We start from the raw sequence: 26084 nt of genomic DNA on the forward strand, positions 1-26084 counted from the left end.
AAGCTGAGGTTTTTCTTCATTAAAATGAATGTGCCAAGGCTTCCCAGCGTTGCCCAGTGACGAGCAGGACTTCCTCTCAGGGCTGCATGACTTTAAAAAGCATTGTACAAAGCTTTTTCTTACTTCTCAATGATGTAACTCGGGGCTTTAGATAATTGGGCTGTTGCCTAGTTTCTATCTATCAGAAATTGGACATGGACCGTGCACATTGTCAGTTTTAAATAAAACTTGTAAATTAAGATTGGTTTTCTTTTGTTTCATTTGTATATAGCGTACTCAAGATTTCAGGCACCCCCCCTTCATGCTAAGTTCTGACGTTAGAAGATAATGAAGTTTAACATTTGAATAGTATAAATGTTTTGATAAACGATGTATTTTAAACATCTGAAATGTATGGCTCGTCAGACCAGAGCCCTCTCCTGTGGGTTCTCTCCGGGTACTCCGGCTTCCTCCCACCACCCAAAAACATGCATCTTAGGTTAAGTGGTGTCTCTAAAATTGTCCTTAGGAGTGAGTGTGAGTGGTTGTTTGTCTCTGTGTGGCCCTGTGATGGCCTGGCAACCTGTCCAGGGTGTACCCTGCCTCTCGCCCGATCACCGCTGGGATAGGCTCCGACCCGACCCACGGATTAAGCGGGTATAGACGATGGATGGATGGGTTTATTTTGGGTGTTTTTGCACATACATTTTTATATACCTTGTCCAACCTCTCATTGTGGCCGAAGTTTAAGATGGAGCTGAAAGTTAAACTACTCAACACTCCTTTATGTCCTTTATAACAGATGTATTTCTTATTTCAAGCTTTAGAAAAGATGAAGCTGGCTTCAAGTACACATCTTACCTGATTGTTTTTTGTGAATATATCTCGTCTTCCCAACAAAAGAATATAAAGAAGAGGGAAGATAAGCATATATGCTCCCTAATGGAATATTGCCCAGAGATGCCATGAAGATGGTGAAAAGAAAATTAAACATTTTTATTTTTCAGTTTACTTTAACCTGTTTGATTAGCTTGTTTTTTTATCGCTCTGACCGGGTGCTTGGCCTTTGACAAATTCTGGCAGCATCTGGTCGTACACGGAGTCTTTATTTAACAGCTTTTGTGCGTGTGTAAATGAAATGATCAATAACAGGCACGTGACTGATTAGGCGCCCCACCGCCACACACAGTAGTGGCGCTCGGCTCCAGCGCGTGCGCCAGCGTTTTCATTTGAATCTTGCTGTCATCTGAAGACAGGGTGCAAAAGATGGAGAAACAGAAGAGGAAGAAGGAGAAAGAGTTTGAAGGGATGAAATAAAAGTTTTCGAAGTAGTTCAAAGACAGCAGGTCAGTTAAAGCTACTAAATGTACCCTTTTTACGCAAAATGAGCTTTGCAAGCGCTGATTGTTGAGGATCTGAACAAGGGATGCTCCAAACAAAGAGGCAGTCGGGATAAACACGTGTATCAATGATCAAAAGCAAGGATATTTCGGTTTGTTTAATTTTGAGACCCCTGGGAGGGGGGCTCAAAACTGAGTCAATGATAAAGAGAGGAGGATGGATTTAGTCTTAAAAAAATAATCAGGAACTCTTGTGAGTATTATATATTTTATTTACATATAAACACATAAATTTAAATGATGAGTTGCTCTTAATACGCAAAACGCCTCTCATAATTCATTATTAGTAGGCTAATTGATGAGTAAACATCCTGCCGCTGAATGTGTTAACAAAAAAAAAAAAGAAATTAGAAGGAATTCCTGCGTCCTTGCCCCACAGACTAAAAAGCATTGTTCAAAAGTTTTAAATAATCTGTCAGTGGTGTAACGTATGGTTGTTGGGAAACTGTATGAAGAAATGTTCTGATTAACTTTAAGCTTGCAGGTAAATAGACATGTTCTTTTAGACATTTGTTCTTTTATTTCATATTTACATCGTGCATCCAAGTACTTTAAAACAGACTGAAGGTATTTGACAAGCTGTAGCTTTTTGCGTTTTTTTTTCTTTAAGTGGAGCTTGTGAAAATGAAGAAATTGTGCTCGTGCCAATGACGAGAGAAAGCTTCATAAATGACTAACCAATGTTCGTTTGTTAAAATGGCAACCTCATAAAGGTTCAATATCCATTTCCACAAATGATCAAGTATTTACTTGCTACATTGTTGTTCTTAAACATGCATGTTGAGTCGTTTTTATGAAAAATAATTTATTTGAAAATTACAACTTGAATAATTGCAACCATGGTTGAAATAAGAGATTTAACTTAGCCCTTGCTTACCGTGTTTAATCAAATTTGAACTTGGTTTCGAAGTCAAGATATTAACGTCAGGAAAAAAGGGGTCAAGAATTCAGCAGATTTAATTCACTGAAACTGAACATGATTGGAAAACGAACGGGGCGGAACCTTTGACTACCCCAGCCTCTTTCTTACCGGACAAATCAACACGCTGCACTCATGACTTCCGGCGCTTGTTTGGCAGAATTTGAGGCGAGCACTGTGAAATATTTTAAATGCCTAAATGGCAGGTCTACTCGAGGTTAATAAACACAGTGGAACAAGTCGAGTGTCGTAGAGTACACAACTGGTTTGTATGCAACGTTTCTTTGGTGTACTATGTTCAAAAAGATGACTGAATTTGGTCCAGATTCCGGGGGGCGCGTCAAGGTAAAGTAACGTCGGACCGGAGTATTTATTTGTAAAATATTGGGATAAAACAGTTTGTTGACATATAGTTATTTTTTGTGGGCGCAGGTATGGGCTCAATAGAGTTGCCCTTTGTCGTTCTTATATATCAATGGTGATATGGAGGCTTACTGACTATACGCTTCTTTTTTTTTTTAAAACGTGTCTTGTTTTGCTTTAGGGAGTAACTATAGTGAAGCCTATTGTGTTTGGAAATGTTGCCCGTTACTTTGGGAAGAAGAGAGAAGAGGATGGACACACTCACCAGTGGTCTGTTTATGTGAAGCCTTACAGAAATGAGGTAAGACACAGCTTTTTTTATTGGATGAAGAATAAAACCTACCCATAAAGCCCGGGTGTTATTTTATTGAACCTCCTTTTGCTTGGACTTAATGAATGAAAAACAATATTCTTGATCAGACAGGTTTCAACTTTCTTGTTAGATCAGCCTTGTCATGGAGCATTTTTTTTTAAATTTATTTTCTTGGTTCTTCCAAATTCCCACCATAAATTTTGAACGGTCAGAACTGTTCGTTATCGTGTTATTGAGCTGATGCCTCACCCTTTGCTTCATAGCAAGATGTATTGTAATCCTGAATAATGACCAGAACGTCACCAAACCGTTTGATTAATGTGATTTTTTAAAAAGGGTGTTCAAATGTCAATGTTCACCCTTGCATTTACTGTAGAGGCATCAACTACCATTTCCTCTTGTCATGTAACCTCGTTTTCTTCAGTTTATGTGCCAGTGATGGATTACATTTGTGTTTTCTGGATATAACCCCCCCCCCCCCTCCCCTTTTTTTTTTTTTGCCAGGTTCATACAGTTCTATCACAAACATTGACTCCTGTTTTTATTGCTCTTTTTGTGTGGGCACATTGCCATGAGTCAAAATGTGTGTTTCTCTGTTCACAACCTCCACATTTTGTTTGTACTCGCTCTGGATTTTAAACACAGCAGACTGGGAACAGTCGATAACGTTTGCAACACTCTGAGTTGCATTACCTTCTTGAAGGAGTTTTAAAGCTCTCTCTATTGTTTCTACTGGCCAGGCCACCTGTCCATTAGCAACAGCTTGTGAAGCTCTGTAACCCCTTTTTTCTTGTGTTTTTATTTATTTATTTAAAAACGAATTAACTGCATAAGTGTTGTGACTCCCCAATCTTGGCCAGGTGTTGCAGATGTTGCCACTTTTTGTGTCTGACGACCTTAATTCTGAGGTATTTTTCTGTTATGTTTAAACACATTCAATTGTTTTGCCAGGATATGTCTGCCTATGTGAAGAAGATCCAGTTCAAGCTACATGAGAGCTACGGAAACCCCCTTAGAGGTGAGTTAATCTCTGTGTTGTAAGGGTGGTGTTTGGAAGGAGTGATTTATTTTTTTTAAGCTGTTTAAAATGATCTGACAAATGAAACAAAGACATTCATCAGTCTGTCCACGTATTTTTCTCTTTTGCAGTGGTCACTAAGCCTCCATATGAGATTACAGAGACAGGCTGGGGGGAGTTTGAGATCATCGTCAAGATCTTCTTCATTGATCCCAATGAGAGGCCTGTAAGACCCGCGTCAAGTAGCCGCTTCAGACGGAAGTTTTCCAAAAAGTGCTGTGTGCTGGTCTTTGTAGTCAATGTTTTTAACACATGGAATAATGGTAGAAATATAAAAAAAAAAAGGAAGCGGTGTGACTCATTTGAGCTTTCTTTGCATGATAGTTTTCACATTATCAAAACTAAATCGTGTTTGTAGTTAAAAAAAAAAAAAAAAAAGGAATTGGGGTCTTGGAGCTGAACCTCCCCATTCGTACTGATCTGTGCTTGTGTGTGTTTCTAAGGTCACTCTTTACCATCTGTTGAAGCTGTTCCAGTCAGATTCCAGTGCCATGCCGAAAAAGACCGTTGTCTCTGAATTCTACGATGAAATGGTACAGGTTCTTTAATGCTCTTGTGTGTGACTGCAGTTATTACTGCATCAGTTTGCGGGGTCCTTCATTTATATGCGAATGATAAAGGGCGGTTACTCGTAGAGTTGCTTTTCTCAAAATGATCAAACTTATGGATCATATACGATCATGTTGTGTCTGTATGTTGACAATTTTTGTGAGGATAAGAGTAAGAACCTCCTTTTTTTTTTTTTTTTCTTTGTTTTTCAGATCTTTCAGGATCCGACAGCTATGATGCAGCAGTTGCTCACCACATCGAGACAGCTCACTCTGGGAGCATACAAGCATGAGACAGAGTGTAAGTACTACTATAAATTAATTTATTACAGTTTTATTCAACCACATGTACCCACATAAAGTAAAACTCTACTTTTTGCCACCATAAAACAGCTTTCACACAATTTTAGGATTTCTCTTCATAGTGTGTTCTGGGTTGTGTCTGCAGTCGGTGAGCTGGAGCAGAGGACAAAGGAGAAAATGGAATCCGCAAAGAAGAGAACGAGTCAAGAGATCATGGAGCTGAAAGACAAACTGAAAGCCAGCAGAGAAAACATCAACCACCTAAAGGCAGAGATCAGGAAACTGGAGGAGGATGGAGACCACAAGGAGCACTGAAAGATACAAAAACACGCATAGAAATGTGGATGTCTTACCTGTAACTGCGTCAAGGATTTTTTTTTGTTCTTGTTATCCAGTCCAAGCATTGCTGGATCTACGAAAAAACACAGAATGGGCTGTTTTTGCATCCTTTCCCCCGACAGTGATATTGTTGGAGCCAAGTGTTAATAAACAGTCTTCTGTTTGGTCTGCACTGGAAATACCATGTCTCTAAGGGAAAGAATGTTTATCATCTATGGGAAAATGCCATGTTGCTCCATCTTAAATTACTGATTTTTTCATTGTGAATTGCTTCTTGTTTTTATTTGTTGTTTTTCTTTTTTTCTATATGACCATTTTTGTACAAAGTAAACATGTTAACAACATTGCTCATGTCGGTTTCTTATGTTGAAGCACCGACACATGATAAGACATTTTTAAGCGCTTGAACTACTCATCCATCCACTTGTACCACTCATGGGTTACCTGGTGTAACACAAATGAAGAAAATCGTGTTAGGCTTTAGTTTTATTTAGAAAATAATTAAAGTAATGTTACTTTCTTTTATATTCTCTGAAAAGAAAAGATTCTTGTTTCTGCCCTGATTGGGTACATCTTTGATCACATTAGAAAAAAAGATATAGTTGTTTTCTTACCAATTATGATTACTGTTTGGCAGGGGTGGTTTGTCCATAAAGGCGATCGGTCAGGTTGAAAATCTCCCCCAACTGCTCCCATTGACTCTAATGTAAAATAATTTTTTTTCAAATTTCGGGCGTTACAATCTATGGCGGGGATGTCCACATCCGGTCCTCGAGGGCCGCTGTCCTGCAGGTTTTAGATGTTTCCCTGCTTCAACACACCTGATTTAGATCAATGCATCATTAGCAGGCTTGTGCAGAACTTAATCTTTTGAAGAGATCCATTTCATCTGAATCTGAATACTTTTACTATTTCAGGGACACATGATAAAATTCCAGGTTGACTAGTTTTCATTCACATTTAGCTGCCCAAGTGTTTATTTAAAACGTAATAAGTTACAATTTCTTCAGTCATTTGAGACTTGACTTGTTATTGGTCCTCAAAGACTTGAGAGTTGACTTGGAAAAAATGTCTGCGGCTGTCCCACAATCCTATGCAGAGCTGAACAGTTGGAGCTCAGTTTGGGAAGTCTGAGGGACCGAGTTCAAGTCTTTACCAGGTTCCGTTTTGAAGGCCAAAACTAAAAAAAAAGAGACGAGGTTCAAGAAAAGCAAACTGTTGTCAGGAAGAACAGCTCTGTCTGTTAGAGATCAGCTTGAGAAGGCAGATGGACTGAGTTCAATCCCTCTCCAGGTTCCAATCAATTTTTCTCAGTCTTCAAATTTTGAATCCAACAAGTCAGAGACTTTATTTGGATACAGAGCATGAGACAGAACAGTCCCAACCCAACACGAAGAAACTGAACAAATCAAAGACAGTTGATGAGCAAAGCTGCTTCACAGGAAACATGTTGGAAATCTAAAAGATTGTGTCTGTGGTCACCAGTCTCAGGTAAAAAGCACCAAGAAAGCAGCAGAGCCATAGCTCAGAGGGTCAAGAAACTGCTCTGGAACTTAGAGATCATATGTTCAAGTCCTGTGAGAGCTGCTTAAAGAGTTTAAATGTCTTCAGGTTTTAGTGGCCAAAGTAAAGAGAGAAAAGCTTTGAGTTGGGAAAGTTTCATTCTCTCATTTAATGGCTCAAACTGTGACTGAGCAGCTTTTAGTTTAGTTTGTCTTAAAGAAATAAACTCTGCAGTTCAGCATCCAAACAGAAGAATGTAAGCAGCTCAGAAAGGAGGCTGAAGCTGTGATTTGGTGGTTCAGGCAGATACAGAGCAGCTTGTGGAAGCAGAGGGAGGGGGTTCAATTCCTGTGGATGCTGATGGCTTTTAGAAAAGGAAGGGCAGGTTGTTCAGCTCAGAGAAGGCTGAGGTTTATGAAGCCAAAATTAAAAGAGAAACTTTAGGATTCAACCTTTCAGTGTGTAGTTGAACAGCTCAGGCTGTTGGGTAAAAACTTTCAGTCTCCAAGAACGTGGAAACTATGATCATGGGACTTTTAAAATTCAGCACAGTTCTTTAGAAAGAGTAGCTCAGGATGATGGAATGCTGCCTGCGGTTGGAATCATCATGGATTCAATTCCCTCAAATGCTCTCTGGACTTCTAGGTTTTCTTCTTTAAGCAATCTAATCATCATTTCTTTCAGGGACAGAGATCAACAATCAAAGTAAGGTTTGTGAGAAAGTGTTACAGGGCAGATAGCTCAGACGGTTAAAACAGTGAGGTGGTGTTTGGGAGAGTGGGGGATCAAAGCCCACACCTGCTCAGGTGCTATTAGGTAAATAATTTCAACTCTTAGCCTGAATAAATTTTACAGTCCTACCCCGAGAATGAAGACTTAAATGCGCTCCCAGAACATCTCCAGGTCCCGGGAGGACTGGTGGCATGATGGAGCTGTCGGAGACCGTGAGCTTCCCGTGGAGAAAACCCTGGTTCGGGCCCTGATGTCAGCACCTGGAGCAACACGGCTGTCGGAGACCATGATGGAGCTGTCGGGGACCGTGAGCTGCCTGTGGAGAAGACCCTGGTTCAAGCCCTGATGTCAGCACTTGGAGCAGCGTAGCAAATAGAATAGAATAGGAAAGAAGTGAAGCTTCAGGTTTTAGAAGAACAGGAGAGGCTAAAATAAAATAGGCAGATATAGAATAGGCCAGACTAGAGATAGAATAGGCAGAGATAGATATAGAATAGAATAGGCGGAGATAGATATAGAATAGTCCAGGCTAAAGATAGAATAGGCGGACATAGATATAGAATAGGCCAGGCTGGAGATAGATATAGAATAGGAGAAGATAGGGAGGGATAGAATTGGCCAAGAAAGGGATAGAATATGTGAAGATAGAGATAAGATAGGTAGCTATTATTATTTATTTTTTTTGTTACATTGATTATTATAATTATAATAGTAGAAATATTATAGCAATAATATCTGCTCCATAACCCCTACTTTCACCTGTGGTGGTCTCCATAACCCTCTGCTTTTACCTTTTGGAATCTCTGGGGCCCCTCGGCCCCCTTTCCTTCTCCTCTCTCTATGCTACTCTATTCTCTGCTCTTCTTCTCCTCTATGCTACACTACTATACTATCTGCCCTTCTATGCTAGACTACTATGCCACTTCTATTCTACACTATCTTCCTCTACTATGCTATTTGCCCTTCTATTCTACACTTTATTCCTCTTCTATGCTATCTGCCTTTCTATTCTACTTTATGCTAATTTTTTATGCTTTGCCTATACTGTCTGCCCTTCTATGCTATGCACCCTTTACAGCTTTTAACAGCTGTGGGATTTGATCCCCCACTCTCCCAAACATCACCTCACTGTTTTATCAGTCTGAGCTATCTGCCCTGTAACACTTTCACACAAACCTTACTTTGATTGTTGGTCTCTGTCCCTGAAAGAAATGATGATTAGATTGCTTAAAGGATAAAACCTGGATGTCCACAGAGCATTTGAGGGAATTGAACACATGATGATTTTAATCCCAGGCAGCATCCCATCATCCTGAGCTACTCTTTCTGAGCACCTTTGTTGAACTTTAAAAGTCCTGTGATCAGTTTCCACGTTCTCGGAGGCTCAAAGATTTCACCCAACAGCCTGAGCTGTTCAACTACACACTGAAAGGTTGAATCCTAAAGTTTATATTTTCATTTTGGCTTGAAAAATCTCAGCCGAAAATCTCTGAGCTGAACAACCTGCCCTTCCTTTTCTAAAATCCATCAGCATCCACAGGAGTTGAACCCCCTCCCTCTGCTCCCAGAAGCTGCTCTTTATCTGCCTGAACCACCAAATCACAGCTTCAGCCTCCTTTCTGAGCTGCTTACATTTTTCTGTTTGATGCTGAACTGCAGAGTTTATTTCTTTAAGAGCTTTGATCCCTCATCTTGACAAACTAAAAAATGCTCAGTAACAGTTTAAGCCATTAAATGAGAGAATGAATCTTTCCAATTTAAAGATTTTCACTCTTTACTTTGGCCTCTAAAATCTGGAAAAAACTCTTTAAGCAGCACTCACAGGACTTGAACATATGATCTTCAAGTTCCAACGCAGTTTCTTGAGCCTCTGAGCATTTGTGCTGCTTTCTTGGCACTTTTTACCTGAGACTGACGACTACAGACTATCTTTTAGTCTTCCAACATGTTTCCTGTGAAGCAGCTTTGCTCATCAACTGTCTTTGGTTTGTTCAAGTTATTTGTGTTGGGCTGGGACTGTTCTGTCTCATGCTCTGTATTGTCACAATTTTGGGGGCCAAATTGTGACAATACTACGTTTTCCCTTGTGGACCAACGTAGCTATTACACGTTTTGCTGTGAGACTGGGTTGAATATGAATTATATACACGCAGGGGCGCAACTACCCACTCTCCGAGGGGTATGCAGACGAGTGTATAATGAATATATGTGATGAATGGCAGTGGTCCCAGCATTGAGCCCTTAGATAGTCCTACACTAAATAACTTTTAACATTGTAGGATTCACTGTGTCACAAGCTTCATGTAAACCTAGAAAAAGGGCAGCAAAGTGTTGCTTGTTGTCCAAGGATTATATTCATTCATTCTTACACCAGAAATATACTTGCTTTTGATTATGGATACACGTGTTTATCCCGGCTGCCTCTTTGTTTGGAGCATCCCTTGTGCACATCCTCAACAATTCGCACAACACGTGGAACCTTGAAGAAAATGGGCTACAGCAGCAGAAGACCACATTTTGAGACCCCTGGGAGGGGGTATACCCACTGCGTACGTACGAGCACATAATAACCCCAATGCGGAGGGGTTTTTGAAAATTTCTAGGGGGTGCCACTGAGCCATTTTGCTATGCCCCCACACAATACCCTTTACATACGTTTGAGGTCGAAAGGGTGGACGTGTGTGCCAAGTTTCATGACTTTGCGATGATGATAAGGCTTTCAAATCACAAACGCCATCACAAGATTTTCACCGCCTGGCCACGCCCACACCGTTCAGAGTTTGGAAAGGTTTCTCCGTGATTTTTTTCCCCCATGTCTTAAGAATAACCTGGCCAAGTTTGAAGCTTGTAGCATTAAATATGTAAGAGGAGTTCGATCATATGCAAGGTGTGGAATCGGGCAAAAACTGGCACCAAAATGCACTTTCCATCCAAAATGGCCGCCTTCCTGTGGACGTGGGACCATGGCAGCAAGAAACTTTTTTGTGCTTCTGGGCATGATAAATGAGTGTACCAAATGTTGTCGTCCAACGCGAAACTAAGCCCAATGCGGGGACTATTTTTAAGCATTGTTGTACAGAGTCAATGAGCGACTCCCAAAAATATAAAGTTTAGATTCTTTCATGTCGTCGACTGGCACGTGGCGCTCGCAAAATTTCATGAGTTTTCGAGTACCTTTTGCAAAGAATAAGAAAGAAAGAAAGAAAGAACGAGATGTGTGCACGTTTGGGGCATGCGCTGGACGTCGTAGTCGCGCAGCTCTGCCCACACCCATGATACCCTCTGCGTACGTACGAGCGCATAATAACCCCAATGCGGAGGGGGGTTTGAAAATTGGCTACTGAGCCATTTTGCTCCGCCCACACACGATACCCTTTACATACTACGAGGTCGAAAGGGTGGACGTGTGTGCCAAGTTTCATGACCTTGCGATGATGATAAGGCTTTCAAATCACAAACGCCATCACACGATTTTCATCGCTTGGCCACGCCCACACCGTTCAGAGTTTGGAAAGGTTTCTCCATGGTTTTTCCCCCCATGTCTTAAGAGTAACCTGACCAAGTTTGGAGCTGTTACCATTAAATCTGTAGGAGGAGTTCGATCAAATGCGAGGTGTGGAAAAAAAAAAGACGTTTCCAACCACCAGCAGGTGGCGCTATAGGTGGATGTCATATGTCTTAAGAGTAACCTGGCCAAGTTTGAAGTCTGTAGCATTAAATCTGTAGGACAAGTTTGATCATATGCAAGGGGTGGAATCGGTCAAAAATGGCACAAAAACTCACTTTCCATCCAAAATGGCGGCCTTCCTGTGGACGTGGGACCATGCCAAGAGACTTTTTTGTTCGTCTGAGCATGATGAATGTACGGAAGAGTATTAGGGCCAGACATAAGAAAAAATATTTATATTTTGCTTGTCGAGAATAAAATCGAAATGTCGAGAATAAAGTCGACATGTCGAGAATAAAGTCGACATGTTGAGAATAAAGTCGACATGTCGAGAATAAAGTCGACATTTTGAGAATAAAGTAATTAGATGATGGACCAGAGGAGTTGACTTTTTTCTCGAAAATTCAACTTTATTCTCGACAGGCAAAATATTATTATTTTTTCTTATGCCTGGCCCTAATACTCTTCCGTATAAATGAAACTAAGCCCAATGCAGGGACCATTTTTAAGCATCGTAGGGGCGCTACAGAGTCAATGAGCGACTCCCAAAAATATAAATTTAAAGGATAAGACCGGTTTTTTGACATTGGGCCCTTGATTTCACATTATAACATGATGTTCTACTCACCCCTGCTTGTTGTTGAAGATTTGGAGCTGTTCCGAAGATATTCGCGAGGCGTCTGGCTGCTCTCTTGAGATATTCGGCCATGAAACGGTTTCCTATGGGCAAGTTTATACAGGCACAAACTATGCTGTTTATAATTTATTAATTACTCTACACTAGCACTGATAACGTGGAGGTGCGTCGCTTACTTAAAAAAATCCGGGTTATTGTAATTTTGATTTTTTTGTCGTAAAGTGGGTGTTACTGACGTCATCGTGGTGCTACTGCCACAGACAGCCCACAGACCTGCTGCCTATTTATTCATTCGGCTAAAATTCAAAATTAGTAACCCGGATTTTTTTAAGTAAGCGACGCACCTCCACGTTATCAGTGCTAGTGTAGAGTAATTAATAAATTATAAACAGCATAGTTTGTGCCTGTATGAGCTTGCCCATAGGAAACCGTTTCATGGCCGAATATCTCAAGAGAGCAGCCGGACGCCTCGCGAATATCTTCGGAACAGCTCCAAATGTTCAACAACAAGCAGGGGTGAGTAGAACATCATGTTATAATGTGAAATCAAGGGCCCAATGTCAAAAAACCGGTCTTATCCTTTAAGATTCTTTCATGTCGTCGACTGGCAGGTGGTGCTCGCAAAATTTCAAGAGTTTTCGAGAACCTTTTGCAAAGAATAAGAAAAAAGAAGAAGAATCCTTACAGATGCAATAGGGTCCTTGCAGTTTCACTGCTCGGTCCCTAATTAACGTGGACACAGTCAGGACAAACCGACTTGAAGCACCTCTCCGAACGCATCAAGATCTTATATGGAAAACTGCGTGAAGCCAGCTGTGCTCGGAAACATGAGCATAGCGGCGCAGCTGGATGATGGTGAGCTGACCAGATAAAAAAAAAACAAATAGTGACGGATGACTTGCTACTTATTAATTTACTTGATTAAGCAAACTGTTGGGCTTATGATCGTATTTGGCTCTTCGTTGGTTTGTCTTTATAGGCATTTTCACCAGAAAACATGCTTTTAAAAAAAAATAAAGATAGTTCTTTAGTAGTTTAGTATAGTTCTTAAAACAATAAAATCACGAAGTTGCCAGATACTCCCGAGTCCATGAACGCATCTCACAGGAAGCTCAAGCAGCATTTGGTGTCCGGACTTTGTAACTGTTGTACAATTTTGTAACTTTTGTCCATATGCCTCATTAAAACTGAGAGGAAAGTATGGTCAAATATAAGAAACTAAAATGGAAACTGCGCTGTTCAAGCCTGTTCGGTTGTTAGTTGTTTGTCGGTGTAAGTTTAATCAGGGCAGCCTCCAGCTGTCCTTCATAAGGTGGAGGAACTCGAGGTGAGTTACTTTTTATTTTTGCATAAAGACACTCTGGTCAAACGCCAACAGATGTGTGTTACATCGCACAATCACCATTGGATAGTGTTTTTCTATAAAACTATAAGTAGTGCTAGAAATTATAAGAGTCTTTTTATTTGGATTTATTCATTTCTGTGTTTCACCACACCAACTCATCGGTTTGTAGCTGCTTCTGAAAGCGCCCGCAGTCAATAACCAGAGGTTGCTGGGTGGTCACGTGATCAAAGCTTTAACGCCGACGTCAGAGAAATTGAGCTGGTACCGAGTCGCGAACCTCGCGCTCCTGCCGCTGCACGATCAAAACTCCCTGAGATAACATCCTGCCAACTGCTTTTACCGCCTCCACCTTCAACTCTTCTGTCGCCTGTCAGTGCACGACGAGCTGCAGCGATGCAGACTGCATTGGAAATGCTGCGGGAGCCGCGTAGCTCCTGATGAAGACACCTAGCTCGCATTTAAACAGTGTAAAGCTAATACGGCCAAACATGTCTCCTCGTTAAGGAAACAACTGGCGTTGCGGTTGAGTTCAACTTTTCAGGTAGGTTACTGAACAAAGGTGACGGTTTGTGGCCTGTGACGAGGCCCTGTGGTGAAAGGTGGCATTTTAGTCCGTGTGTTGTGCTTCCACCAGCATTAGGTCTGCTTCAAATGTTTGAAAAGGTGACGACACAACCCGTGTTTCAGCTAGTCCGTCTGTGTTGTTGTTGTCTGAGTGTCTCTTAGGCGGTTCTGGACACTAATTTGGTCACTACAGTGATATAATTAGTTTGTTCTCTCACATGAATACAGCACTGTTCTGGGTAAATGTCCTTCCCCCCCCCCTCTTTAAACCTCATAAGAACTCACTTGTCTTGTAGATTCAGTTTTGAAACTAGACTTGAAACATGAGAGAAAGTCTGATTTTATGTTTGTTGTTTATATGGCCACATTGGTTATGCTGTTTGTTACATCTTTGCCCGCCACAGAGCTCCATTGTGATCCCAGTGTCTGTGTGTTAAGTCCATTCATGAAGCTGAGTGCATCATCAGCATGCTATAACTTTTATGTATGGAGTCCCCCAATACGGGCAAGTGCATTGTTAGGCGTTTGTTGCATTTGCTCCATCAATGTTTGTGTCTCTCTGAAGAACAATAAGATCCATCTGATGGTCTGTTGTCTTGAAGGAATTGCATTAGTCTCTTTAAAATCAATAGGAGATTGGCAAGACAGTCCTCTTCAGAGGTGTCTCCTCATAACCTCTGGAGGGTGGAGGAAATATTTTGTGACTGGATAGTTTGTGAGGGTGTGTGCTTCAATGTGGGTAATAACAGGATAAGGAAGGGCAGTGATTAGGTTTGCAGGAGTGTGTATTTGGGGCATTTGTAAGTGTTGGTTAATTCAGCTTATCATATACTGCATTTTTTTTTCAGCTTACGTCGGATGAATAATTGATAGTTTCACAACGAGACACAATTGTTTTTCACATGCACTGTTTGAAAAGCCACAGGGTTATGATACACCAGCTCTTGATTTTCTGTTTTTTATTGGGGATAAAGACTAGTGAGGGGGTTGCGAATCTGAATGGCTCATTGAATGAGACGTTTTCAGACCTCAGTGGCCCTAAACACAGGACTATATAAGTTTTGCTGGTGTTTTTTTTTAATCATAGTTTTTAAACCGGAAGCCTCTTCAGACACCCAGATGTACGCTTTCAAGCAGAGAATGTTGTGTCCTCTCTGAAGGGTTCTTTCTTTTTGGAGTATCTTTGTGTCATTTATGCTTCTGCACAGTCACTGTTTTGCAAACTGTATTACACAAGAATAACTGTGTCAAATCCATTAGGCAACTCATTGCTTAATCTTTGTTCTGCCATGTAGTTAAGATGAAGTTTGTGTTTAGAACTGAAATGCGTATTGGCCGGCTTATGGAGTCTTGGAAAAGGTTCTGCCACTGGATTTAGTGCACCGTCTGTGATGGCACTAAAATGTCAAATTTGATAGCTGCTTGATTTGAATACAATGACATTAATCTGATTATCATCTTTCTTGCTTGGATGCAAATCGTTACGGTTTAACCGTCACCTGTTATCATTACAGAAGAGGTGGATTGACTTGTTAGCATGAATGTGGCACTGTTCTCATCCTCAGCAGCTTCTGCCAGGCCTGTTACCAAGGCAGTCCTACATGTGCCGAGTGTGAAGCAGCTCACAGAAACAGCTCTGTGTGTGTACCCATGCTAGGTGTGATCGTGCCGGTGAATCCATGGAGAAGCAGTCCCCTTCAGACGGAGCGGCACTCGAGGAGAGAAAAGGCCTGGTGAAGGTAATGCACTCGACTCAAGTCATCATGGAGAGTTCTTTTTGTTTAGCTTTGCAAATGTGCTGCAAAAAACTGTTTATGTGTAAATATGTCGTGGAAAATGCATCGCACGAGTCAGAGGAGTGAGACTTTTGTGTTTTAAATGAGGCAAACCAAATAAGGGAGCTTTTCCGACACCATCATGGCTTGAGAATGAGAAAACGCTTAAGAAAGATAAACATTTGTTTTTACCGCCCAAGGATGCGGTCCCTGTTGAATTGAGTCATATTTTATTAATCCAAAAGTAAAGAAGCATTTTAATAAACACATTTTTTTTTTTTGATTATGTTATGCAGAAGGTGTGCAGTCTATTATGTTGAGCAGCTTTTGTCTTTGCATAATCGACTCCAGTGGGCTCCAGAGCAGTCCACAGCCCAGAGACGGCCATTTTTTTTCCCACTTTGTTTGAATCACTGGCTCTGATGCTGCTGCTCTAACAGATGGCTGCAAAGCAGGTTGCACTCTCCACCAGCAGCTTCTAGTAAATATGCAACATCTCGCTGCAAACATTGAAGAGCTGAAGCCTCCTCAAGAGGTAGTCTGCTCTGTGTCCTCTTGTAAACAGTCTCAGTGTTGTATTTCGAGCACAGTCTGATGTCCATGTGAACACCCGGGTATCTGTAGTTCTCCACCTCTGGTCCCTGGATAGAAATGGTGTTTGGCTTGTCCTCATGAATTATCACAATCGTCTTCTTTGTCCTGTTTATATTCAGTAGGAGGTGTTTGAAAAAAACGTGTCCATCATCTGATCTCCCTTCTCCTTGAAGCCAAATAATGTTTTTCATCCCCAACCCACACACACCTCTCACATTGTTCTGCTGGAGTTTGTTTTCCAGCTTGGCACAACACGGTTACCATAGCTTCAGACACTATAGAAGCAAAATGAGACGTGAGCTGGATCCAATATTTTTGTTGGGGGACGAAAGCAAGACTAAGATTGGCAACCTCAGCGGAGTAAAGAGAACAAACAGTCGGCCTAAACCTCTACTCCTTTCCTGTTCCACATAATGACTTCAAGGAATATGTCCCTAAATTCTTAACCACCCAAACACTAAGGAATGCAGTGCAGCTCTGCTTACCTGTCACTGACTTTAATGCTATGGCTACATTGTGTTTAATGTGAACATTTGTCAGGGAAGATTACTTTAATTTCTTGACAAATTGTTTGAAGAAAAAAAAAAAATGTTGACGTAGCCAATTCAAACTGTTTTAGATCCGAACAACAAACCGAACCTATGCGTAGTTTTGCAGCGTATTGTTATTCATTTATAAACTCTGTGAAATGACTGTGTCACACTTTGTATTTTCATCTGATCTCCAGGATGATGGAATGCCTCAAGGTGCAGAGGGTGGAGAGATGGATTCTCAGGCCCAGAGGAAGAGAAGCTCCTCTCGAAAGAGCTTCCGTCTGGACTACAGACTAGAGGTGAAAGCGTTATTCCATCCTACTCGAGTTCACTAACACCTTGTTTACTTGAAGTCCTTTTGGCATTTGGTATTGTCATTGTTAGTTGCTTTTACAAAGAATCGGCTTAAAAGCTCTTTCCAAATCACCCGAGTCCCATTTATTGCAGAATTATTTACAAATATTTTAATAAGTTCAGTTATGTAACAAATGCAAGAGAAGAGAAGTGAAAGATTCTTATGATTTAATTGGTGCAAAGTGTTTTTACGATATGGTGACCACAGCAGGAACAGTCGTTCCAACAACAATAAAAGCAAATATTACACTATAGAGGCAACTCGCCTCTAAAGCTTCCTGGTAATCAACTCAATATTTTCCTTCTTTTTTTCCCCCATTTACAAAGGCCTGACAAACCCGTTCTGTAAAACTTTTAGCCCTCAAAAATAAGTCATTTTATTTATTCATGCATGCTGCTGTTGCATCATTTCACCCATTGACTGCAGCTATGCCTAATCTTGAATCTAGAGCATATTTTTTTTTTTTTTTTTAAACCAGAAAATTTCCTGGTGGAAACTCCACGGCATGCAAGACGTTATGTTTGCCAGTAGGTGTCCATTCAGTGTGGCGCAGGAAACCTATTTTTCAAACTGCTAAAGAGACCACCTCTGAATGTTTCCACAGTCTGTCCTGGGTGCGTTCACACCGGAGTTTAGATTTACCAACCAGAGCTAGGGCTGTCGCGATAACCGCAAAATGCAATCACCGCGGTGCTGAGAGGACCTCCGCGGTGCGTGTCCAGGCCACCGCCCACCGCACGCCCCCTTGCACGCGCAGAACAACTCGAGAAACTAAAAGAGTTTTTAAGACTGCACGGTAGATACAAAGCGACTGAAAGAACTGATACTTTTTTTAAGCCAGCACAGTAATAATTATACATTGTATATTCCCCGCAAGGCAGGACAAACACATTAACACAGCGAGGTGGCGCGTTTCTGTCGTCATCTTTGCATATAGGCACCGCACACGCACACACGTCTGCATGCTACTCGTTGTGGTCTCATTCTCCCTCAGCAGCTGATATTACAAGAATATGCCTACTCAGTGTCGTAGCAATAGAAGTTAAAATAAAATGCAGTGGCCTACCTTTATCTCGGCTTTGCTCCTCTGCCTAGTCCGGACACTTTATGGCTTTGAATCTTCCCTTATTATCTATGTTTAACGTTGTAAATGCGACCGTCTAATATCAACAATAAACTAGCTTCCACAGCTTGGTGTGCACATTTGCTGTTGGTCTGTAGGCCTATTTTAAAAAAAAAAAAAAAAAAAAAAATTAAAAAATGTGCCGTGCCAGAAATAAACTCTAACAACTTCGCGGAAACAGTTAAAGTTCAGCTTGGGTTGGTGGGTCGGCGGCAGTCTGTTTAAAACAAAAACTGTATCCCGGACACGTGAGCTCAACTGCTGCACTGATCTGCTTCGTTTTTCTCCGTCATTACTAAACGAAACGTGCGCAGGTCTGCAACAATGTTGATATGTGCCATGTGGCACTGGCAACAATGTTGCACAACTGGGATATGCTGAGCGAGTAAATGACAGGCAAAGCAAAGTGAAATGTCAGAATCGCTGGGAAAAAAAGACGGATTATGCGCTCGATTTTCATCTAACATTACATGTCGTGGAAAGTAGCCTAATGAACAAAAATGCGATATCACCGCATACCGCGCTGTTGAGCGGCTATGAGTCACCGCGGTGGGAATTCCCTCACCGCGACAGCCCTAACCAGAGCTCATTTTAATACCAAATGTGGAAACATCTGTACTTGCTCGCCTACATTTCAGACCTCTTCAGATTCATTGACTCTCCACAGCTCTCTTGTGTTTTCTGTTATTCTTCAATATTTAAAGAAATCGCTTTTCCTTAACAAGTGCCATCAGAAGCAGTGGCTGAAACGTGTTTGCTTACTTTGATTGCAGGAGGAAGTGACAAAGTCTTGTCGAGACAAACAAGGTCGATGGACTAATCCCTGGCCAACATGGCGGTTTCCTTCATACTCGACGCTGCTCAGGTTTCTGCTGTTGGATAAAAATCACAGTAATGTGCCAACAACTGAAGAGGTAAGAAATGATTACTATCAAATACACCTGACCTGTGTCGTCGTAAGGACGAGCAACAGAAGTCTCAGTGGTGATTCATTAAATGATCAGATCAATTTAATAGTTGATAAAGACCTTTTGTGGAGGAGCTCAGAACCCTCAGTCATCTGACTGACAGTTATGTGCTATAATTGTAGCTCTGTTGGAAACATTGCCTTTTGTCAGTTCTCACTGTATTTATAGTCCCTTTTAACAATACTGTGCTTAGCTCATTGAGGGTAAACAGGCTTTCACAAGGGACTACAAGAACATTTAACCCTTTATTTACACAAATTGCTGTAGTAACACAGGAGCAAAGCCATGGCTAAGGTGGGCCTACAAACCAAACTTCTTGTCACACAAATGTGTTGTTCAATGTGTTAGAGGCTAAATATGCCCATGCAGCAGGCAGTGAACTGGATCCGACAAACCCATCCCGATACTCATTATCGTGTGCGACAGGTTTCCTTTTACTGTTGCTTCTGCCTCATTTTACATCCTCCTCCCCTTTCCACAGGCCCTGGCCGACGCGCTCCCAGTGATGGAGCCGTACTTTGTCCAGAATCCAGACCTCTCCAATTCTCATCAGGGTATGAGAGTCACCTGGCTCGGCCATGCTACAGTTTTGGTTGAAATGGATGGGGTAAATATTCTTACAGACCCCATCTTCAGCCAAAGAGCTTCACCGTTCCAATTCATGGGGCCTAAAAGGTACAGAGGGCCCCCCTGCACCGTGGAACAGGTTGAGTGCCTTTTTTGGTTTATTTTTAATCTTTATTTTGGAATATAACAGATCAGATCAATATCACGGTCTTCCTTTCCCCTCATCACAACAGCTGCCGAGGATCGACGCGGTCGTCATCAGTCACTCTCATTACGATCATCTGGATGCTGGATCTGTGGCCAGCCTCAACGCACGCTTTGGAGGGGAGCTACGCTGGTATGTGTGGGGCACCTAGTCCACAATCTTTTTTTTTTTTTTTTATATTTCATGCTAATAATTGTTCCACAGGTTCGTGCCCCTGGGTTTGATGGACTGGCTGGCGAAGACGGGCTGTGAGAATGTGATGGAGCTGGACTGGTGGGAGGAGAACTGCGTCCCTGGTCATGACGATGTCACATTTGTCTGCACCCCTTCTCAGCACTGGAGCAAACGCACGGCTTGGGACGACAACAAGGTATTTAATATTTGATCCTACAAACAAATTAGATCAGCCATGGCAGTCATACTTAGATTATCAGTATTAGATTTGAGTTTTATTCAGCTTCAGTCGTGGAATCTGGACCCTTTTTCCTTTTTCAGACTTTATGGAGCAGCTGGTCCGTTTTGGGTCCAGGCCATCGATTCTTCTTTGCTGGCGACACCGGCTACTGTTCATCCTTCCAGGAGATAGGACGGCGCTTTGGACCGTTTGACCTTGCAGCCATCCCTATTGGAGCATACACACCCAGGTACTTTAGACCACACAATAGTTCACATTCAAATTATCGTAGCTGGTGTCCTACTGCATGCAGTAATCTGGGGTCACTGATGGATCAGATTTGTGCCACTAAAACAAAACAGAAATTGTAATTTAGGCATTGGTTGAGGTTTTTAAGTGACATGGTCACAGTGGTGACTATCTGTACTTTGATGGTTTGAACTTAATAAAGTAAATCTTAGACATAAAATGCAAGTTAGCTTTTAGCAGCTAACTTGATATCTGTATCGATTCCTAGCCAAGTTAATGTACAGGGAGTGCTTCGCTGTAATGGCCAATCTTCTTTTTTTTCTGGTTAAATATTGAAAGAGCACAAACCTAAAATAAATGCAGTCCCAGGTTGGGAAGCTAGCAAGTTATCTCATGTTGACTGAAAAGGTTGGCTTTACTCAAAATCAAACTGTCAAAGTACAGATAGATTGAACCATCAATATTAAACTTATCAGTCTAATCCTCCCACCTAAGAAATCTATGACAGCGCAGTGTTCTGATCAGTGAGAGTGAAACAAAGATCTGATAACACAAAGGATAGAGTGACGTAAATTTACAAATCACTTTCCTTAAAAGGGAAGCTTTGTTTTTTGTAAAAAAAAAGCTGGACCTCGTTTCTGGCATAAAATACCTTCATCTACTCACCGATAACAGTTTGGTGGAAGTCTGCGTCCTTTGGAAGATATTCAGATCACTCGAGATCCGTGTATATCTTTATAACGGGAGGGAACGGGGCATAGACAATACAGCTCTAAATAAGGTATTATCGGCCTTTATTTCACCTATACTTTAATACGAATGAATGAACGCACGCGTACTACTGCACTGTTAGCTCAGAGCTGCTGTGTTGTTGTTATTGGGGGCTATCGGGGACTTTCTACACATGCGTCGACTGGGATGCCACCACAGCAGCATCTATATGGAATTTGCTACTGCTGCTGGTAACATGGTTCGTTATTGCGCATTTCCAAGTTGCACAAAACTAGCAGTAGCAAACTCTGTGTCAAGATAGCCGCCGTCACAGAGCACAGAGGGAATGAGCTGTGCTTCAGCGGCGGCGACATCCCAGTAGATGCCTGTGTAGAAAGCCCCCGATAGCAACAACATCGCAGCTCTGAAGTAACAGTGCAGTAGTACGCGTTCATTCATTTATTCGTCTTAAAGAATTGGTGAAATAAAGACAGATAATGCTTTATTTAGAGGCTGTATTGTCTTTGCCCTGTTCTCTCCAGTTATGTGGATATACGCGGATCTCTGAAGAGCAGATGCTTTTGTTTGGTCATATTAGCAGAAAACTGATTCCGCAGCCTGTCGGTGATTCTTCTGAATCTCTGTTATAAGCTGCTGACTATTGATAAGTACTACAAACAACCCCACCTCAAAATGTGCTCTTCTCCTCAGGGATATGATGCAAGGACAGCATGTAGATCCAGAGGAGGCTGTTCAAATTCACCAGGACCTTCAGGCCAAACAGTCTGTCGCCATACACTGGGGGACCTTCGCCCTCGCCTATGAGGTGAGATCTGCAGCACAGTTAGAACACTTAACATCTCTTTTACTGGTTTTACACATGTAGCCCGTTTAAACTCCTGGTCGAAGCGTTGCAAATCAGTGAGAGCAAGTTATTTTTGTTACTTTGACATTTAAAGAAAAATCCTTATTTGTAAGTTCCAACCTGTGTGACTTATTGATCTTTTTCACAGTAATTAAAGACATTAACATTGGTTAAAGATATTTACTGGGGTTCAGGTGAAGTACATATGAGTAATCAGAAGATACGATGCGTTCTTTGTAGTGTTAACTCGCCAATAGGAAAGCAAATAGTTTTTCAAAGTAAGAGCATAAGACCTTGATGATGAATGAGGATCCACAGCAGGATATTCCCAAGTGGAATACAGCCAACCTACAGCGGTCTTTTGGAAGCAGGGTTGTGTGTGGAGTACCTATCAGTCGTCAGTCCACTGAAAGTAAGACGCTGCCAATTTAAAGAATAAGGGAGGAACTGATGAGTAAGCCAAGCTGAAAGCTACTGAGAGGGGGTGGAATGAGAAGAGCTCATTCTTTTTGTCATCTAAAATAACTCAAATGTCAAATTTGATTGTGGTCTGACGGATAGCATATTGCAAATATTTACACTACGTCACTTCTGCATAAAATGGAGTTCACTACATTTTCTCAGCCATTCTGAAATTTGATGTTGGAGTCGTTTTAAATGATAAAAGATTAGCTCTTCTCATGACCCACTTTTGATTTTCCAAGCTGGGAATGCTCTAACTGCAGGTAAGACACTGAGAAGTATTTCACCTAAATATATATATACATATATCCACTATGACAGCCAAAATGTCTACTGTGAAAAAGGATTTCTGAAGGTGGAGAAATGCCACCCTGACTTTATTCTAATAAAGCAAAATCTACCTACCAATCCCTGAAGAGTCCCGTTTCTGCCATAGCACTGCCAGGTAGAGACACCCTGAAACCCAAATAGACTTTTATTTTATTTTTAAACCAAACCAACAAATAGTTTGTTAATAATGAAAAGTATCGGTAGGTAGCTGTTGGACATGGCTTGGGTAGCAGTCAATGTACTCCTAAGAACAGTAAAGCTTAGAGAGAACAGAAGTCATGATGTCATACAGATGTTAATGTGAAACAAAGTGCATTTTTGGGAAGTTACTTTCCACATAAATGACCTGACGGTTTAGAGGAGGAAACTAAAAGAAACGTGTTTTCATACTGTATCTTGGAAGGTTAACAGTCAAACGTCTGTCAGTGACTCCTGGATAGTGATTCACTGAATAGGAATGTTATTTTTAACTGATGTCATGCGTTAACAAACAGTGGCTCATATATTGATGGATACACAGACGATGATCGAACCATACCATTACCCAAGTATGTTTTTAATAGAGCTCTTCAGTTGAACTGTGTTCCACTGACAGCTTTTTTCCAGCTAATTCCTAACAAAAAGCACAGCATTCCTCAACCTGGTGGTTTCTTTGTGTTAATCACCACACTGTTGCACTAGTGTGTGATTTGATATACATTATTTTCTACAACAAGAGACCTTTTTTTATTAAGGTTTTACCTCTTTCAGAGTCCATGTCAGTTGCACAGGGAAGCATTTTATGCCAAGTTCACAGAGGATGAAGACACTGTTGATCTAATTTTATCCACTGTTACACTGAAGCATCTCTTGTTGCTAATAAATGATTTTTGAGGTATTTTTCAACCTGAAACATGTTGTAGCAACACAGTACAACAAAGGTGTCATTGTTAAGCTGCTGGACCCCATCTGAAAATCAACAATATTGTTTGGAAGAGATACTCACTTTGTCCTTCCCTCATGTAGTACTACTTGGAGCCACCAGTTCTTCTCAGAGAGGCTCTGGAAAAGAAAGGACTGAAAGCAGACTCTTTCTTCACTTTGCATCACGGGGAGTCTCGCCTTATCGCTGCACACGGGGGAGACGTCTTCGACTGAAGTTTCTGCAGCATTCTGCAGGCTGTGGGTTTGCATCTGTAAACAAAGTGCACCAGATTGTTTATATCATTTATTGACAGACTGATAAGTTTGTAACGCGTTCTATACGAGTGCAGCTCATCCCAAATGGAAATAAAATGTGCTGCTGGACTTGTTGCACACCGTTTCCTCTGCCATCACATGGTGTCTTAGTGATGCTGCCAGTGGGCGCTGAGACTGATGGAGAATTGGATTGGTTTGAGTTACGGGGGGGGGGGAAGATAAAAGCGTTTGTTTTAATTAGAATGTGAGGACTGTGAGATACACCATTTAACTGAAAAGCCTTTAGATTAGAATTCAGATGATGATAGTAACTGTGGTGCCACCTTGAAAAATACAGATAAACATTTTCTGCAGCATCAAGAGAAGACGACTTACATTTTGGTGTGCGGCCATTTCAGTTGGACTTTTGGTGTCTGCACACTGCTTCAGACATCTCTCACCACTGGGGGGGGGGGACACACGAGTAAATATAGTTTTACAGAGAAGAACAGTAATTTTGGTTCATTAGTTCAGTGCTCTTATAGGGATGTGGCTGTAGTGAGTGTAATTGTTCTGAAGGTGAGCAGGAGACTGCAGAAAGCTCACATCTTTTTTTTCTTCCTCAAAGATTGGTGCTGTCATAGTACAAAGAATATGTCTGAAGTGCTATGGCCAATTCAAAACTACAAAAGACAAATACTTACTCTATTTATATTGTCTGCCATGTTAACTCCATACCACTGTGTGCCAATAGAGAAGAAGAAAAAAAAAAGGCAGCTGCAGTGTTGTGAGAAACATGCTGAAGTTGAGCTGGGTTCAACTGAAAACACAATTTGGTGCAGCTTCAGACATTTGATTGTGAATGTAAAACCATTACAGCACAATGTTGAGCTCATTTACTGCAGTAATCTGTATAAAGCTAAGCTGCCATGTTGTGGTTTATGCTTCATCGTTACAAGTGAATATCTCATTAAATATACCTTGAAATTCAAGTGTCTGTTTCCTTGTGTCAGTAGTAAATAAGAGCAGATCTTCAGCCCATTATGCACCTTAGTGTTCACGATTCACAAAGTACAATAAAATATGACCGTGCTGCTGAATGGCTCAACCTCCATCTGTACATTAAATATCCTAAATATCCTGGTCTATATAGGGAGTATAGGGAATTATTCACTGAGTCTGGTCCATATATTTTTTTTCCTTTAGCACCAGTTTCTTGTGTTTACCATGAATAACTCAATATTTAGAGTTAAACACATTAAACTGTACCTTCCTTTTGAAATAAAAAAAATTCAAAATGACAACTGCAGCAACTGAGGCTGAAAAATTCAGATGGAAAAATCTGCTGCAAAGAAGACCACACATTTACACCTTGACATAGTGTTCAGTTATGGATTTATCCCAACAGTTAAGCTAGGTTAGGTTCTCTGAAAGCAGAAGTTAGCTTTGATTAAACGTCCCCGACCTTTCTTTTCAGGTTCTCCATAACTAAGCTGTTTCATTTCAGACAACAGGGTCATTTGCCTTGTCCCAACTCAATGCAGAGATTAAGAAAATCATCATTTCGTGATCTTTAAATAGCAGCGAGAGAACAATTCATTGAAGGTACTGCTGTTCTGAGCTTCGATAAACACTTATGGGGAACAAAAACAACAAACCGTAAACATTTGGGACACTAAAATATTAACCGACTGCAACAATCTCATAAACCACAATGTTACCACAAGAGAACATAGAAAACATCCACTTTTGGTGAAACATTTAAAACTATTTCATGACTAAAGTCGGGACAGAGGCCACAGAAGACTGGAATGGTGGTCCAAAAAGAAACAGACGAAGGAACACGTTGCATTATTTTGTTATGAGATTTGCAGAGTCTCAGCCTGTTTTTATGTACATTTCACACAGCTTCAGTACTTTTTTGAAATTCAGTTGTACGCCAGAACACAAGTTACCTCCACAAATTAAAATCCATCTTCAGTGGGAAGTTCCCATGTTTAAGCAGCTGATCAATTCCGTGCTATAAATATTTATTTCTGTTTAAAAAGTTGGAGTAAAATCATGTAGCATGACGGAATACATCAACCCCACAAAGACATGTTTCT

General features: G+C 41.1%; 2 protein-coding genes and 1 long non-coding RNA gene across 4 annotated transcripts; 2 read left to right on the top strand and 1 right to left on the bottom strand.

The window, feature by feature from the left end:
- Positions 1–2275: 2275 nt before the first annotated feature.
- Positions 2276–5767, top strand: yeats4 (YEATS domain containing 4). The gene is made up of 7 exons (XM_075471794.1): positions 2276–2643; positions 2843–2962; positions 3926–3992; positions 4124–4218; positions 4496–4585; positions 4814–4901; positions 5049–5767. The coding sequence occupies exons 1-7, from the start codon at positions 2593–2595 to the stop codon at positions 5216–5218; spliced, it is 681 nt and encodes a 226-aa protein (XP_075327909.1). The 5' UTR covers positions 2276–2592; the 3' UTR covers positions 5219–5767.
- A 7121-nt stretch (positions 5768–12888) lies between these two features.
- Positions 12889–24212, top strand: napepld (N-acyl phosphatidylethanolamine phospholipase D). 2 transcript variants are annotated; one of them, XM_075471795.1, is made up of 10 exons: positions 12889–13108; positions 15348–15429; positions 16787–16891; positions 18844–18984; positions 19520–19744; positions 19839–19942; positions 20015–20180; positions 20306–20454; positions 21876–21990; positions 23827–24212. In XM_075471795.1, exons 1-10 carry the CDS (start codon positions 13005–13007, stop codon positions 23956–23958), a joined length of 1323 nt encoding a protein of 440 aa, XP_075327910.1. In that variant the 5' UTR covers positions 12889–13004; the 3' UTR covers positions 23959–24212. The 2 variants fall into 2 exon arrangements, with proteins under 2 accessions (XP_075327910.1, XP_075327911.1); XM_075471796.1 differs by lacking the exon at positions 12889–13108 and adding an exon at positions 13216–13667.
- Positions 20238–24740, bottom strand: LOC142385343 (uncharacterized). Its single transcript, XR_012770161.1, has 6 exons — positions 24376–24740; positions 23807–23994; positions 22897–22947; positions 22323–22449; positions 21852–21997; positions 20238–20432 (listed from the first exon to the last, which is right to left on the bottom strand). It is a non-coding gene; the product is annotated as an uncharacterized LOC142385343 (long non-coding RNA).
- Positions 24741–26084: the final 1344 nt, after the last annotated feature.

This window comes from Odontesthes bonariensis, chromosome 8, assembly GCF_027942865.1.
Source record: "Odontesthes bonariensis isolate fOdoBon6 chromosome 8, fOdoBon6.hap1, whole genome shotgun sequence".
NCBI classification, from domain to species: domain Eukaryota; kingdom Metazoa; phylum Chordata; class Actinopteri; order Atheriniformes; family Atherinopsidae; genus Odontesthes; species Odontesthes bonariensis.